We start from the raw sequence: 15,038 nt of genomic DNA, 5'->3' as shown, positions 1-15,038 counted from the left end.
ATTTATATTTGGATATGTGTTCAACATCATAATCAATGGAGGAGTTGAAATATAGTGCATTGATCTTCACCAGTAAAATTTGAGAACCAAATGTACCAAATCTTCTAATTAGTAAATTGAGAAAAAAAATTATAAAATTGAACTCAAGACCTCTTGAATCTGATAAGAGTAAAGAACAACTTGGTTAAACTCTCATTCCTGATTATATCATGGAGAATGACGGCAGAACATTTATTTGCAGAAACTGTTGATACCCAACTTTCACAACCTGCGCGTAGCCGGTTCACGTGCTCCAAGGCCCATAATCCGCACATCATAGATAAAAGAAGTCCCCAGAGCATTTGCTCTTGGGGTACTCTTCTGATGCTTAAATCAGTAAGTGTGCATGATCTTTGTTGGTAGGTGTCATGATCACCATATAGGTCGGTATGGGTGTCCCATGACATGATAATAGACCTATCAAAGGGGTGGGTCAGATCGGATTTGGATTGAGTCACAATTGTTCCAACTAAAATTGATCCATATAACTTGTTTATGACTCATTTATTGCAAAGCTAATTTTTTGACCCATACTCAATCGGACTCATATTGTTAAATCACTTTTATATTAAACCAATCTAGGAAAACTTGTTTCTTATAAATTTTTAAAAAATTATATTTCTAAAACACCGTGGATAATTTTTTATTATTTTTTTTAAAAATAAAATAATATTTTTTCTTTTTCTTTTTTTTTCTCAGTCCAATGAGCATTGCTGGCTGACCCTCATCGACCACAAACAAGGCCCAAAGACCATTTTTGGCCACTAGATGAAGGCCACGAGACCCTCACTCAAATCTGGTGAGGGCCATGAAGCCCTTGCCGATAGCAGACGAGAGTCGCCAACCCATGATGAATTTCCTAAAAATAAGAAAAGAAAGAAAAATAAATAAATAAATAGAAAGACCCGCTTGTTATGACTCATCAAGATAGTTGGATAACTCATTTATGACTCATTTAAAATATTTTTAATACCCATTAAATTTTTAAGTAACCAATTTATGATGATCCAATTCTCTAAAAAGTTCCAAATTTTAGGTCCAGTCCTAATTCTGCCCTCAAACAGTTTTTGTCTTAGAAAAAATCTAAGTATTACGTCCAGTCTCAAATCTACTTCAAACCTTTTTTGTCAAAAAAAACACCTCAAACTTTTGGTCGTTCTCAAATCAACCTTGAACTTTTTTTTTATTTATTGTCTAAGAGGAAAATCGCCAAATTTTACTCTGATCTCAAATTTGCCCTCATTAATCTTTTGTCAAAAAAAAAAAAAAAAAAAAGATCATTGTTAGTCATCTCCAATTTTCATATCTTAGAATGGTTTTATTTTGGAGAATTTCAATAATTTTTATTGGGGGGTATTTGTTATTCATGTGAAAATCTCACATCGATCCGTACTTATCACCCATACTTTGCTAATACGGATTTTTATCCATCCGAAAATGTCACATCAAGTTGAGATTAAACCATAGGGTAGATTTCAGAATAAATTGAAAGTTTATAATTTTTTTTAGACAAAACAAAATCCAAGGTAGTTTTGGGGCTAGACCTAAAGTTTGGGGTTTTTGTTAAGGCAAAAAAAAAAATCGGGATAGAGTCGGGACTGGACCTAAAGTTACGGTTTTTTTAGACAAAAAAAAATTGGATAGAATTGGGACTGTACCTAAAATTTAGGATTTTTTTAAGGAATTCGGCTCATTTATGATTCACTTAAGCTTGTTTTTAAAAATTAATGCAATCCATTTATTATCCACTCCATTGAAAATGAGTTCTAGTTCCACATCTACATGATGGGCCGGCTTGCTTAAGCTTATCTACTTATTAAAAGCTCGTGTGCTATTTGACATGATAATGTTGTTGTCATTCTTCAATGTTTCTACTAGATCTAATTTGTGTTAGAGTGAGCTATCTATTAAATTCAAAATAGGAAGAGTTCTTGTTATTTTATACTCTTTCTATGTATATCCCATGTTTCTATGTATATCTCCTGATTTGTAGTCAATTACGGTTGATTTTCTTCTCTATATATAAGTGTGCTTATTGCCTTGTAAACGAAAGAATGAATATAGAAATCACAATTGATCCTTCCAGAATTCTTCTTTTCTATAATTTGGACTTTTGGAAAATGCAAGCTCAACGTATAGGTCGCTCGACCTCGCTAACCATCCTAGAGAAAAAATAATTAAATAAATAACAGAAAAAAAAAATTGCATTGTTGCGACAAGGTAGATTCCATTAGAGCGTCAAAAGGTTTGGAGCACAAAATGAAGGCCGTAATTCATTCTAAAGGAAGAACTTCGGTCAATGTTGGATCATGTGCTTTTATGAGCTTTCAAATCATCTAACTTACATGTTATTGTACCTCTATTCTTTAATATAAGACGTGGAAGAAACGTCTTAAGGACAAGCAAGAAGGTTCCACAAGTACATAGCACTAACATTACTCATTCATTTTCAATTTAAATTAGGGGTTTACCAGCAGCCGAAAGAAATTGAAGGAGTCCCCGAAAGAACTACTCCTTGTTTTTATCTGGTAAAATTAGTAAAGGAAATAATCGAATACCAAGTTTTATCGGTGCTTGGATCAGAATATCATATAAACTTTAATTAAAAAGGAGTATGAAAAAGTTTAAGCATAACAAGAAGCTTATAATATTGTACGAAGTAAACAATCAAAACTTAGGCCCTTTTGCAAAAAATGAATTATTCTAAAATATTTTCCTCAAAATGATCGGTTGCATCTTTTGAAATAATTAATGAATAAACGATGTTCTCATTATTAATCATAATTTATATCTAAACATGTTCGTGAACGACAAAAATATTTTTCTTTTATTCATCTTTTTAAGCGATACAAGCAATTATTTTTAGGAAAATATTTTTCAAATCATTTATTTTTCGTGAAACAAACGAAGCATTAAAGCAATTATCACAAATGTGATACGACCAACATTTTTCATATAGTCTTTGGTGAAGTTTCAATTCACACCTCAATAATTTTTAATTAGTATAATTAATTAATGGCTGAGAGTAGACATGGCCAAATGGAACCGAGGACCCGGAACCGGAACCGGCCCTTTGAGGGCCGGTTCCGACCCCTTTTTTTTTATAAAAAAAGGGGGGGACGCCCAGGGGGAAAGAGCCGTTGGGCCCGGGAACCGGGCCCTTCAAGGGCCGGTTCCAGTTCCACCTTTTTTAGGAATCGGAACCGGCGGTTCGGACGAACCCGCCACGTCTAGCCGAGAGATTTCATAGCCTGATCCTTCCTTAACTAGCTGACCTTACTTTGTAACCTTAACCTACTTGCTTTCTTACTTTAGGTGTAGGCCTTTGTTGCTTCAAAGGGGAAACATGCTCACCAATTTTGTTTTTGAATTCGAAAGAACAGACTATTCCGTTTGGTGAAGGACAAGGAAATGGATAAGGGGGCTTGATGATAAGAGAAAGGGAAGGGGCGTGGCTGGTGTGTCACCGGAGCGGTGGAAGAACTTGAAGGAAGAGAGGACAACTCGCTGAATTCACATAAGAAATCGCCAACACTTGTCTCTCAGGAAAATTAGCAAAAAAATTATAAACCTATTGTAATTATGCCAATTTAATCCTAAACCATTTTTTTATCAATTCAGCTCCGAACCTTTTGTATTTGTGCCAATTCAATCCATTCGATCGGCCAGTGCTAACATGCATCTTTAAATAATATTTAATAATTTTGTGAATTTTTAATGATTTTTTTTCTTTTTTCTTTTCTTTTCTTTTGTGTTTTTCCCTCCAACCCTTGGGGTCGAAGCGCCCTCACCCAGTGGTGACCCTCGCTGGTCCTAAGTGTGGGGCAAAAAAATAAAGAAAATAAATAAATAATAAAAAAGAAGAGAGAAAAAAAATCTTAAAAATTTCAAAAATTATTTAAATACTATTAAAAAAAAGTCCACATCAATGCTGTCGGTGTCGCGTCGGCGCCGGCCAGCCAACCTAATGGATTGAATTGGCATAAATGCAAAAAATTTAGAACTGAATTAACACAATTACAATAGATATAGGATATTTTTTGTAATTCGCCACTTTTCTCTCATCTATATCACTTCTTAAGTAAGGAGTTACCATCAGATAGTGAAACCATGAAGAGATAGGGGAAGGGAGAGGGGCAACAAGCAAGAAATGGCTTGGTAAAGAGAGGGAAAGGGAAAACATATCCACTGACACGCCCACGTAACCACAGTTCCGACCTCCTTTTGTTGACGAAATTAACGAAGAATTTCCCCTTTGTCCTTCTAAATCTTCCCCAGCGGCAAACGGAGTCTCAATTTCTAAACGCTAATCTTTATTGTGATACTCGAAGAGGATAAGTGGGGAAGTCTCAAAACTTGTTACAAGGGTGTTATTAAGTGCTAAAAATTCCAAAATGTGCAATTAAGTCCTAAAATTTGTCGAATTTATGCAATCAAGTATTTACATTAAATCCGTCCATCTTAACTAAAGAAAAATGCTGACATGGCTTATTATTATTATTATTTCCTCTATGCTACGTGGCATTGACATGTCTAAAATAATGTTGGTTTGTTCCAAATTTGATTTTTTTTCAATGAAAGTATTATTTGAATTATATTTTAAATAAGGTAACTTTAAAAAAAAATACAAAAAAAGAGGAAGGATAACCTAGACGAGGGTGACCGTAGAAGAGGTCCGGCGATCCCCACCGGCCATCCCCCCTCCATCACCGATCGGCGATAGTAGCTAGGGTTGCAAGCCCTCGTTTGGGTTTTCTTTTTTTCTTTTTTCCTTTTTGTTAAGTTAGCTTATTTTTTAATATAATTTAAATAGAATTCACATTAAAATCATATTTATACCAAAACGACGTCGCATTAACTTTATATTTCATGTTTTAACCACGTCATTGCCACATAGAGGAGAAATAATAAAAAGATCCATGTCAACATTTTCCGTTAGTCAAGCTAGATGGATTTAACAGAAGGATTTGATTGCATCAATTTGACGAGTTTTAGGACTAAATTGTAAATTTTGAAAGTTTTAGAACTCAATTGTAAAATACAGTACAATTATTTAAAGGTTCATCCCTAAATAAACATTTGGAACTTAAAACAGGAAAATTTTTCTATAATTGAATTTTCAAAGCATTTGATAGTTCAAGTCGAATATTGGATAGGGGATTGGTCAGTCTATGAAATATTTCTTTAAATGTACGTATTGAGTTTCCTTCATTTTATGTCTCATCTTTGGGTATCGATATACTATAGAGGACCTACAGAAAGGGGGGAGGGGGAAGGAAAGCAAGCTGAGGGATTTAACTATCATGGGGAGAAGTACACCGGAAATACCAAAAGTTGTGTACAACGCTCATTATAGTGCCAAAAGTTTCAGAACATTGCTTAGTAGCAAATTTTTTTAAAAAACAATTATTGAAGTGCCAACTCCAATTTGCTTACCAGATATCCTACATGACCCTATTTTTATTAATATCTTAGCCGACATGGCTAGCCGATTCAAACTTCAAAATTAACTAAAAATAAAAAATAATAATAAATTAAATAAAACAATAATCTACAAACTAGAAAAAGGGGGGCTTGTTTGGGGAGGTGAGGGTGGGGATGGCCGACGAGGTCGCCAAGCCCCGGCTAGTAGCCCATGGCTAGGCTCGACCTAGCCTGCGGTCAATGGAGGTCACCGGCCATTGGCCGAGGCTCGGCGACCCTCGCCGCCTAAACAAGCCCTCATTTTTTAAGTTTTTAGCTTATTTTTTGTTTAACAATATTTTTAATTTTTTAGCTTAGAAGTGTACGTAGAAGTCCACGTGGCTAGAGTTTTTAAAAAAATTTCTACATCAAATAAAATTTCTATTTGTAAAGTCACATAATTAATTTGGCTGGAATTTTTTTGATTTGGCATTTAAGTAATTGTTTTTCTTCGATTTTGACACATAAGTTATCGTTTTGACACTTGTGGCGGTTCTAGTGCACTTCTCCCAACTATTAGGAGTAAGCATGGTTCTAGGATAGAACCGAGAACCTGGAACCGGAACCCGTAGGATCCGGTCCGGTTCCAGGTTCCAAGGTATGTAGGGTAGGTTCCAGGTTCCGAAAATTGAAGAACCTGTTTCAATAGGTAGGTTCTAAGTTCCACTACCTAGAGCCCGGAACCTGGAACCCGAAACCCGGACCCTAAATCCCGAAATAAATTTTTATGTTTTTCTCGGTATATGTTTTTGCACGATCCTCCAATATTCTATAGCATTCGATGATGAGTGTATGATTTGGAGCCAAACAAATTTTTAGGTTCCAAGTCCCAAAAAATGATAAATGTAATTTAATGGATTAGTTTCGGGTTATAAATGTAACCTGTAAGGAACCTAAAATTACTCATATCTACTTTCTCTTAAATGTAGCGTTCACTCCCATTTTACTTAACTAAAAATGAAAAAATAAAAGAAAATAAAAGAAGTTGATAGGTTCTCGGGCATCCTGAAACCAACCCCGGAACTTGTGACGGGGTAGGTTCCAGGTTCCAAAATATGATGAACATGTTCTGACGGGTAGGTTCCAAGTTCCAAGGGGAACATATAAGAAACCTATAACCGCTCACCTCTACCAACTATCATGGTAGTTGTTTTGAGAACTATTACATAGATTAAAGCTTCGTTTTACACAAAAAAAAAATAGATGATTTGAAAAATAATTTTTCTAAAAATGATCATTCATATCATTTAAAATAATTTTCCATTATCTACAACAAATTCATGTATAAATATTTTCGTAAATGACGGAAAATTTTTTTCGTTCATTTTCTAAGCGATATTTTCTTAGAAAATATTTTTCAAATCGTTCATTTTTCAAGAAACAAACGAAGCCTAATTGTAATGGGCCGGTTTGGTTTATAGTAGATTTTTCCGTAAAAGGAAAAAAAGGGAAAGAGAAAAAGATTGAACCAAAAACCATTAAGACTGAGCATGTCCGGTACCCAAATAACAAAACGATAGCAATATGCCCCAAAGTGCATCTCTACCATTAACACATACCATGTTTCACATACAGTTGAAGATTGATTGAGACACTGGCGAATCACCGTAAGTAATAGAGGATCTTCGTCCCCAGCAAGGACGTTCCGACGACTGAATAATTCGACGACGGCCCACTGTATGCTCCCGTGATCCACGGAAGGATGTACTTAATTGAGCGGGATCGTGATATAAATGGCCTCCGAACTTTTGCCCAGTATACAATATGGTCTCTGAACTTTTAATTTACCCAATATGATCTCTAAACTTTTATTTTATACTCATCTAGTCCATGAACTATATAAAAATATCCAATATTATCTCTCAACTTGAATTAATTGAAAGGTAACATTGAACCTTTTCATATAACGTAGAAACTAAATTGAATGTGTACTAAAAAGTTTAGAGATTATATTGAACAAATTTAAAGTTCAAAAACGACATTACACATTGAGCTAAAATTCATGGACCATGTCAAACAAATTAAAAGTTCATAGACCAAATTGCACATTGAGCCAAAATTTATGAACTATCAATAATGCCATTTTCCCTAATTGATCCTTTCGCGACATCTTAAGCAACCATTGTTGCCAGAAGGAAATATTAGTCATCCAACCACAAGCGTCTCATTACAACAGCCAAGGTGCCCTGAAAATCCTTTTCTATCGTCACTAAAGACGGGGCTTCTAATGGAAACCCTCCTCGGTAGATCGATAAACCGAGCATCAAATATGATTCAAATTGTTAAGAGAGAAACATTGCTACCTCCATGCCAATAACCGGAACCCACCATCATCGACCATCTAGGTCATCGTCATCTTCATTGGCCACCATTGCCTTTGCTCGCAATTCTCCAATCACCACCACCATAACTATTGCTTCGTTCTCTCTACGCTAAGCTCGCAAAGCACTAAGCTCTGGTGGTGATGGCAACAAGCGTGACATTGCACAAGCTCATTCTAGTTCTTTAGTAAAGGAGACCGGGTGTTTCCTCCTCCAATCACCACCACCATAACTATGTTTTACCCTCTCAGCCGAAGCTTGCAAAGCATTAAGCTTTTCAATGGCAACGAGCTCGTCAGCTCGATATTGCACAAGCTCATTCTAGATCTAAAGTAAAGGAGACCGAGTGTATCCTCCAGTCACCGGAGATACATAAGGAGAGAGATTCGGAGAGAAGACCATTCATCGATATTCAGCAAAGCTGAATGGCATGTACGTGACCCCGTTTGAGAGAGAGAGAGAGAGAGAGAGCACGATCACCTCGATACTGGTGGCTCGTTTAAGAGAGAGCAGGCATGATAATTGCTAGTTGCACGTCTAAGGTTGATTCTCAAAAAAGAATAAACCCCGTTCCTCTACGCCCACAATCCAAACTAAAAGTACTCATACATCCCTAGGCAATTCTAGCGTAAAAACACCATCTACCTGGGAAAAATCCTTCGCACACTTAACTCCATGAACAACTCATGAAGACCACTCGTTTCACATCCAAAAGTTTTTTAGCTTACTTCTATTACAAAGCCCCATTAGCCACCGCCGCAATATGCAGGCTAGAATCCTGGTTTGATGTAGCAGCATGCCCATTGGCATATCCGCCATGGTATGATCCGTTCCAGTGGTTACTCTTCTCTGTTCTCCACTGTCAAACCACGAAACACTATTGAGCAAGTTCAAACAGATTATAGGCAAAAAAGGGTTGACAAGCATAAGGAAAGAGAGGAGAAATCTATAAATGTCACTAGGAAAATACATTAGAGGAGATAAAAGGCATGCTGGACATTTGATACTGTTCTATAAGAAAGTGACAATTGTTGCTCTTAACATCTGATGTATCCACACAACAAAAATTTGACTGATCATTTAGAAATACCCATTGAGGTCGCCTGAGAATGCCAACCACCCATGGTGGTCGCCATCTTGAGGCAACGCCAAAGACTTAGCAACAATCATGTCTTTGACCGGAGAGACCACTTTGTGTAAGCACAGAGAGAGAGAGAGAGAGAGAGGGAGACTGAGACCTAGAATTGAACCATCTTCGGCATCTCCACCGGCGATGCCACCAGTGGTCCATATCTGTACCAATTTACATAGATTGTTGCACATCTAAAGTGAAGTCTTTTGTTGCAACTTTGATATTCTTTATGAATTGGTCAATATTTGGAGATCTTTTGTTGGAAAAAACATTTTAGATCTTTTCTTAATTAATCTTCCATTTCATATTTTATTTTTTAATTTACAAAAATTTTAATGTGGCTGCTAACGGTGGCAATGATGATGGCTGGGCCATGGCATCAGTCACTTAGTTAATGCATCCAAAATAGGGGTTATTTGGGTGGACTTGGGTCATGACGAGGTCATTCCAAGTTACATTCAAGTTGTACAAGACCAAAATGGGTGAAGACAAGTAAACTGGGTTAACATGATCCTTGATTTATATTCCACCCACCTGAACCCACCCGACCCAACCCACTCATTTGCCACCCCTATTCACACCATGAAATTGACAAAAGAAAGGTGTTCTGCAACCTTCAAAAGCATGACTATGCTATTTCCTTCCAACTGAACCAAGAGCTCCAAGAAAGCTAGTTGAAAATGAACAATGGAAGGACCAAAATAAGAAGCAAAGGTGCCTAAATGACTATTTTGTAAGGATAAGCATGCAAAAGCTTTTTCATTTTGCTCCCCTGAAAAAAGCTGGGAAGGGGACATCCAAAGATCAACCAAAAGCTTTAAAAATTTACCTGCTTGTTTGCAGTGCTTCTGCCCCAAGATAAACGAACAGACTGCTTGCCGATGGTTGTGCCATTCAACTCCTGCATTGCGTCCTCCGCATTTTTCCTAGTGACAGCAACAGGCAGATGTAAACACTAGACCTTTTTAATTGTGATACATGGAAGCAAGATAATAACTTCATATTCAATCATCCTTTAGTAGAAAATGCTCGCACAACCTTCACTTTTTTCTCTATTGGCTTTTTCATAACTTTATATTGTTTTTTATAGCATTTTCTGCTCCCTCTTTTACACGTAAGGTAGTTCGAATGGTACCTGTCTGCAAAATGCACAAAGCCACATCCTTTTCCACCAGGTATTTTTACTGAGACCACCTCACCAAACTGAGAAAATGCCTGCCTGAGATCTTCATCACTAACATCCGAGTCAAGCCCTCCCACAAAGATCTGCAATAAAGCTTGAGTTGTCAAGATATATATGGTTCAAATGACTCACTGTATCGAGAACACTCACAGTAGAATTGTTCGACTCATGAGCCTGGGATCCTTGCGAAGTAGCACCAATTGATGCATGTCCACCAGCCAACACCAAGGCTAATTAAAGAGACAATCAGTACAAATGTATATGACAGGACAAAGATAGACAGAAGACACTTGATTTAAATAAAATAATGATGTTGTGACATCCCAAATAGCTATTGCTGAAGAGCAACCTGAGCTAATATATGCCCTTTTGACTTACAGAAAATTCACATGCTCAAGATTCTTGGATGATAACGTAAGGTTGTTGAAGTAAATCAATATTTCCACATGCCTACAGTTCTCACGGGAAGCAGATGCAACAACCTAATAAATTATATAATCTACACATCAAGACAACAAACTCTCAAAAAGCCTTGAGAGCTAGCGTATTTTATCTGAAAAATAAGGACATGAAAATTCTTTTTCCTCTCCGCAGTTGAGTATCTAGTATCCATGTTTCAATGAAGGATCCATTTTCAGTCTTTACTCATTTCACTATAATTTAATTCACTTCATTGATACAGTTTATCAACTGAGAAGAACATAATTTCTACTCACTCCAAAGTCAAATGATAATTGAAGGGCAACGACGAAGCCACAACATCATGAGTTTGAGCAACAGCCCCAGGTCAGCATGCAAAATTTCTATTAATGCCCACAATTGGAGTATTACCCCCGTCATTTTTATGCTTTGACCCCACTAAATTCTGTAAACAACAAAAATTGACCCGAATAGAACATGACATACCCGAATCACCCTAGAAACCATATTCCTGACTTACAAATTCACTTGAAATATTCAAACACTTGAAAAAACAAATTTTGAGTTCCCATGTTTTTGAGTGGTTGTGGTCTCAAACCCTCTTTTAATTGGAACTTGAATCACAACTTATGCACGGGACACAAATTTTTAGGATATTTTGTGTTAGCTTGGTCTATCTATGTCAATGATGTAATTGAAGTAGTAATTTTGTACAATCACATGCAAAAACGGTGATCTGAATTGTCTACAATCTTTGTTTCATTACATTTATCTGCATATAATTTGGGCCACCAGTCTTACAAATGACCTCCAAGGATGTTTTACGGACAATTCGGCACCATTTGTATGGTCCCATGATAATGTTGCAACTCACCTCGATCACATGCAAAAGTCATCCATAATTGGCGCAGACGACAATTAAGGACCAAATTAAGGTACAGCTTAAAGTACTCAAATCTCACGATATAAGGATTATTCTGCAAAACCTATTGAACATATGAATCGTAGATTGCCTCATGCTAAAAAGAAATCGTATTTTTTTATTGACCCTAATGGCAAAAGCCCAAGATCATCCGCTGCTGAGAGGATCAACAAAAATTTGATTCATTGTCATTGGTTGCAAATTCCCCGCATAAGAAACCATTTCACCTGGCTTGAATCATGCATTGCTGAAACACGCTCTAGAACACAAAATAGCACAACTATATCACAGTACGGCCACATCACAACCACAACCATAATGAAATGGACCTCTTTAAGATAAATCTGAAATAGCTATAGGCATCAAGCATTATACTTCGGATGCACATGACATCCACACATACAAATGCCGGTAAGCCCAAGAATGATTTTTCGTAAATGGCTGAATAATATCAAAAGCAAATGGAAAACAAAGAATTTCAATAGGTTTGAAGAAAACAAGGGTGGGTCATAATTACAGGAATTCATCCAAGAAGAGTTTAAATTCACCAAACATAGATAGAGATATGGACAAAATTTTAACTTTTGTGATATCAAACTACCCTTACTGAATTTTTAAGGATGATCTCAAGCAAACAAAGAGAATGGATCATTTCCACATACCTTGTGATGAATACTGTTGCTGATACCCGGATGATTTCTTTGGGGTAGCAACACCAATGCGCATGGGCCTACTTAAGCAATATGCACCATTCATTTCAGTCATGGCCCTTGACTTCTCATTCTCATCACCAAACCTAACAAATCCATAACCTTTTGAACGGCCAGTATTTGAATCAATCACAACTTTTGCCCCTTTAACAGAAGGATATTTAGCAGCAAAAGTCTCCTGCAGTAAAGCATCGGTTACATCCGAAGCCAAATCTCCCACAAATATGGAAAGGTCAGAACCCATGTCCAATCGCTTATCACCTGAACTGAACATTGCCCAATTCAAGCGGAACGGCTGTTCTGTATTTGGCATGGAAGTGCCATTATAGCTCTGTAAGACTTTCTCTGCTGTAGAACGTGAACTAAACTCAACAAACCCATACCCCTCTGACTGACCAGTTTGTTTATTACGTATCACTTTTACAGAGAAAACCTGCACATGCAGGAAGCCAATCATAAGATGAGAGTGGAGTTATGGGAAAACGCTTCCATGGCAAAGATCAAAGAGATTATACAGAGCACATTTCCCTTAACTTTTAAAACGAAAAACCTAGCAAAGGAAGTATTTTCTTCAATTCTCGCCAAACAAAAATTGTCATAGAGCTAATTATCCAAGATCACATCAGGTTAAACATGAAGCACCCTCTAAAAATCACACTTGTCAAGACACAACTTTCAATCTCCTGAAGTGCTGATTCAATAGCACAACACAGACTAAAAATTACAGACAAGTTTTCCTATTCGTTATTTTTCTTTATATATACTTGCACAAAAAGCTTGATCGACAAATAAGTGATGAGACATTCTTTTCTTTCTGAAAGAAGTTATTTGGATATATGAAAACCCCTTCAGGTTCAAGCTCTCTCAGAAGAAATTGCTGGTGCAATACTGGGGAAATCTAGTGTTATATTATTCAAAATTGGAATTATGTGAATTGGTACAGGCACTCCAAATCATACATACATCCGACCTAAGTTACTAGCAATTCTAATTCCACTTTCACCTATATCTGTAATCTACCCCTGTTCAGCAAATAGAATCAATCAGATAATGTCGTACATTTCACTGCGCCTATTATAAAGCAGCCTTGTACTCAACCATTCACATATTACTCTATCATTAGACATCTTACATAGGCATATTCGTGATATGCACAACCCCCGTCTATTATGTCTTAAAACTGTACAACAACAACAAGAAGAAATGGTGCACGAAAAACATGCTTTGACTTAACAATGTGTGTTTCTACCAGGGCATTTACTTCATTTCCTAGATAGCCACGATCCATCTTATGCTAGAAGCAAAAAATTAGTATCGCCAGATTGTACTCCAATTCGTCATCCTCAGCACTTCAACGCTCAGATCCAGGGCTCCTAATTACTCAAGTTCGATAGGTCAACACATTAATTGTTTGTGCCAGCAGGTAGCATTATCCATAGGCTTAAACGTAAGAAAATGCATTGAATCATGTGGGTCGCGCTTTAATTGACAGAAGCGCACGTTATGTTTGACTTTCAGACCTTTAAAACAATTAAATCAATCTGTTCTATCCCAAAAACACAGCTCACGAAACTCCCCCATCTTCCATCATCTGGAGCGATGCGTTAAGGTAAAACATACGCATAAAAACAAACAAATCCAACCACACCACCCTCGAGATCCAAAAACCAACTTTTACTCAAACAAACACGCCATTCCTGGTACGCACTCACCCTAACTTCATTGCTCATAACAGAGAAACTCATCAGTTCACCCGGGATCCGACCCCAATCGGAGACCTTGCTTAGAATCGAAAAAACTCCAATAGCCAAATGTCGTTCCTAAACCTACTCACACAAGCAAGACAGAGAGAGAGATTTCGTAGCTGACCTCGCCGATGTGAGAGAAGCAGCTGTGGAGGTAAGTCTCGTCCATCCAGTGGTGGAGATCGCCGATCCAGATGGTCTTGGCCTCGTCGGAGCTCAACGCGCCCTGCTGCTGCTGATGTGGCGGCGGCTGACGCGGTTGCTGCGGCTTCTGGTGGTAGCTCTGCTGCTGGTAGCTCTGGTAGGGATGATGTTGAGGCGCGAGTTGCTGGTAGTGGTAAGGCAAGTAATGGTGCGGATACAGCATCATCTGCTGCTGCTGCTGCTGCTGCTGTTGCTGCTGCATCATCGCCATCGCGGCCGCCGGATACTGCATCATGCTGGTCGCCGCGGCCGCCGCCATCATCCACTGCTGCTGGCTCTGCGGCTGCTGCACCCACTGCTGCTGCGGCTGGTTCGGGTGCTGCGGGTTCGGATCGACGCCGTCGCTTCCGCTCAGTGCCATTTTCGGTCGGCCCGTCGATCTCTCTCTCTCTCTCTCAAGCGTGTGGAGATGGGGGCGTAGAGAGAGAAAGAGACGCGGTCTGAGGGAGGGAAGACCGAGTAAAAGATGGCTGCAGAGGCGAAGAGAGAGAGAGAGAGAAGGGGGTGGCGGATCGCAGGTTTTTATATAGGGACTCTCTCTGTCTCTTTCTCACTCACTCTCTACGTCGTCGTTTTTCCGATCTTCTCTTCTTCTTCATTTTTGTCCTCTGGGCGAGCCTCGATTATATCGCTATTGGCTGGCCGTCCACTTTTTTTTTTCCCCACGAAGCTCCTTAATCAACATCACAAAAACGCGATATTGCATCGAAAAAAATTCAAATAAGAATCTAAATTATCCTTCTTTTTTTAAATATAATTTTAAAATGGCCTTTATTTCAAAAAAAAAATGATCGAAGGATATTTTCATCCTTTACTTTTTAAAAATTTTCTTTTTTTTTTATTTTTCTTTTTCGTCATTTCCTTTTTTTCCTTTTTCTTTTTCTTTTCTTTTCTCTCCC

At 37.8% G+C, this 15,038-nt stretch overlaps 1 protein-coding gene across 1 annotated transcript; it reads right to left on the bottom strand.

Annotated features, from left to right (window-relative positions):
* Positions 1-8,318: 8,318 nt before the first annotated feature.
* On the bottom strand, positions 8,319-14,500 carry LOC115737160 (polyadenylate-binding protein RBP47-like). The gene is made up of 6 exons (XM_030669160.2): positions 14,060-14,500; positions 12,143-12,623; positions 10,289-10,368; positions 10,091-10,221; positions 9,785-9,881; positions 8,319-8,682 (listed from the first exon to the last, which is right to left on the bottom strand). Exons 1-6 carry the CDS (start codon positions 14,498-14,500, stop codon positions 8,557-8,559), a joined length of 1,356 nt encoding a protein of 451 aa, XP_030525020.1. The 3' UTR covers positions 8,319-8,556.
* Between the last annotated feature and the right edge of the window lie 538 nt (positions 14,501-15,038).

Source organism: Rhodamnia argentea, chromosome 5 (genome assembly GCF_020921035.1).
Source record: "Rhodamnia argentea isolate NSW1041297 chromosome 5, ASM2092103v1, whole genome shotgun sequence".
Taxonomy (NCBI): domain Eukaryota; kingdom Viridiplantae; phylum Streptophyta; class Magnoliopsida; order Myrtales; family Myrtaceae; genus Rhodamnia; species Rhodamnia argentea.
This window is presented reverse-complemented; position numbering and strand designations above follow the sequence as displayed.

Bases quoted from the DNA above. Each gene is read 5' to 3' on its own strand.
- LOC115737160 (XM_030669160.2), bottom strand. From the start codon at position 14,500: ATGGCACTGAGCGGAAGCGACGGCGTCGATCCGAACCCGCAGCACCCG. The intron at 10,222-10,288 runs GTGAGTGTTCTC...GCTTTATTGCAG, and splicing joins ATGAGTCGAACAATTCTACT to ATCTTTGTGGGAGGGCTTGA. The intron at 8,683-9,784 runs GTAAATTTTTAA...GTGGTTTGACAG, and splicing joins GAAGCACTGCAAACAAGCAG to TGGAGAACAGAGAAGAGTAA.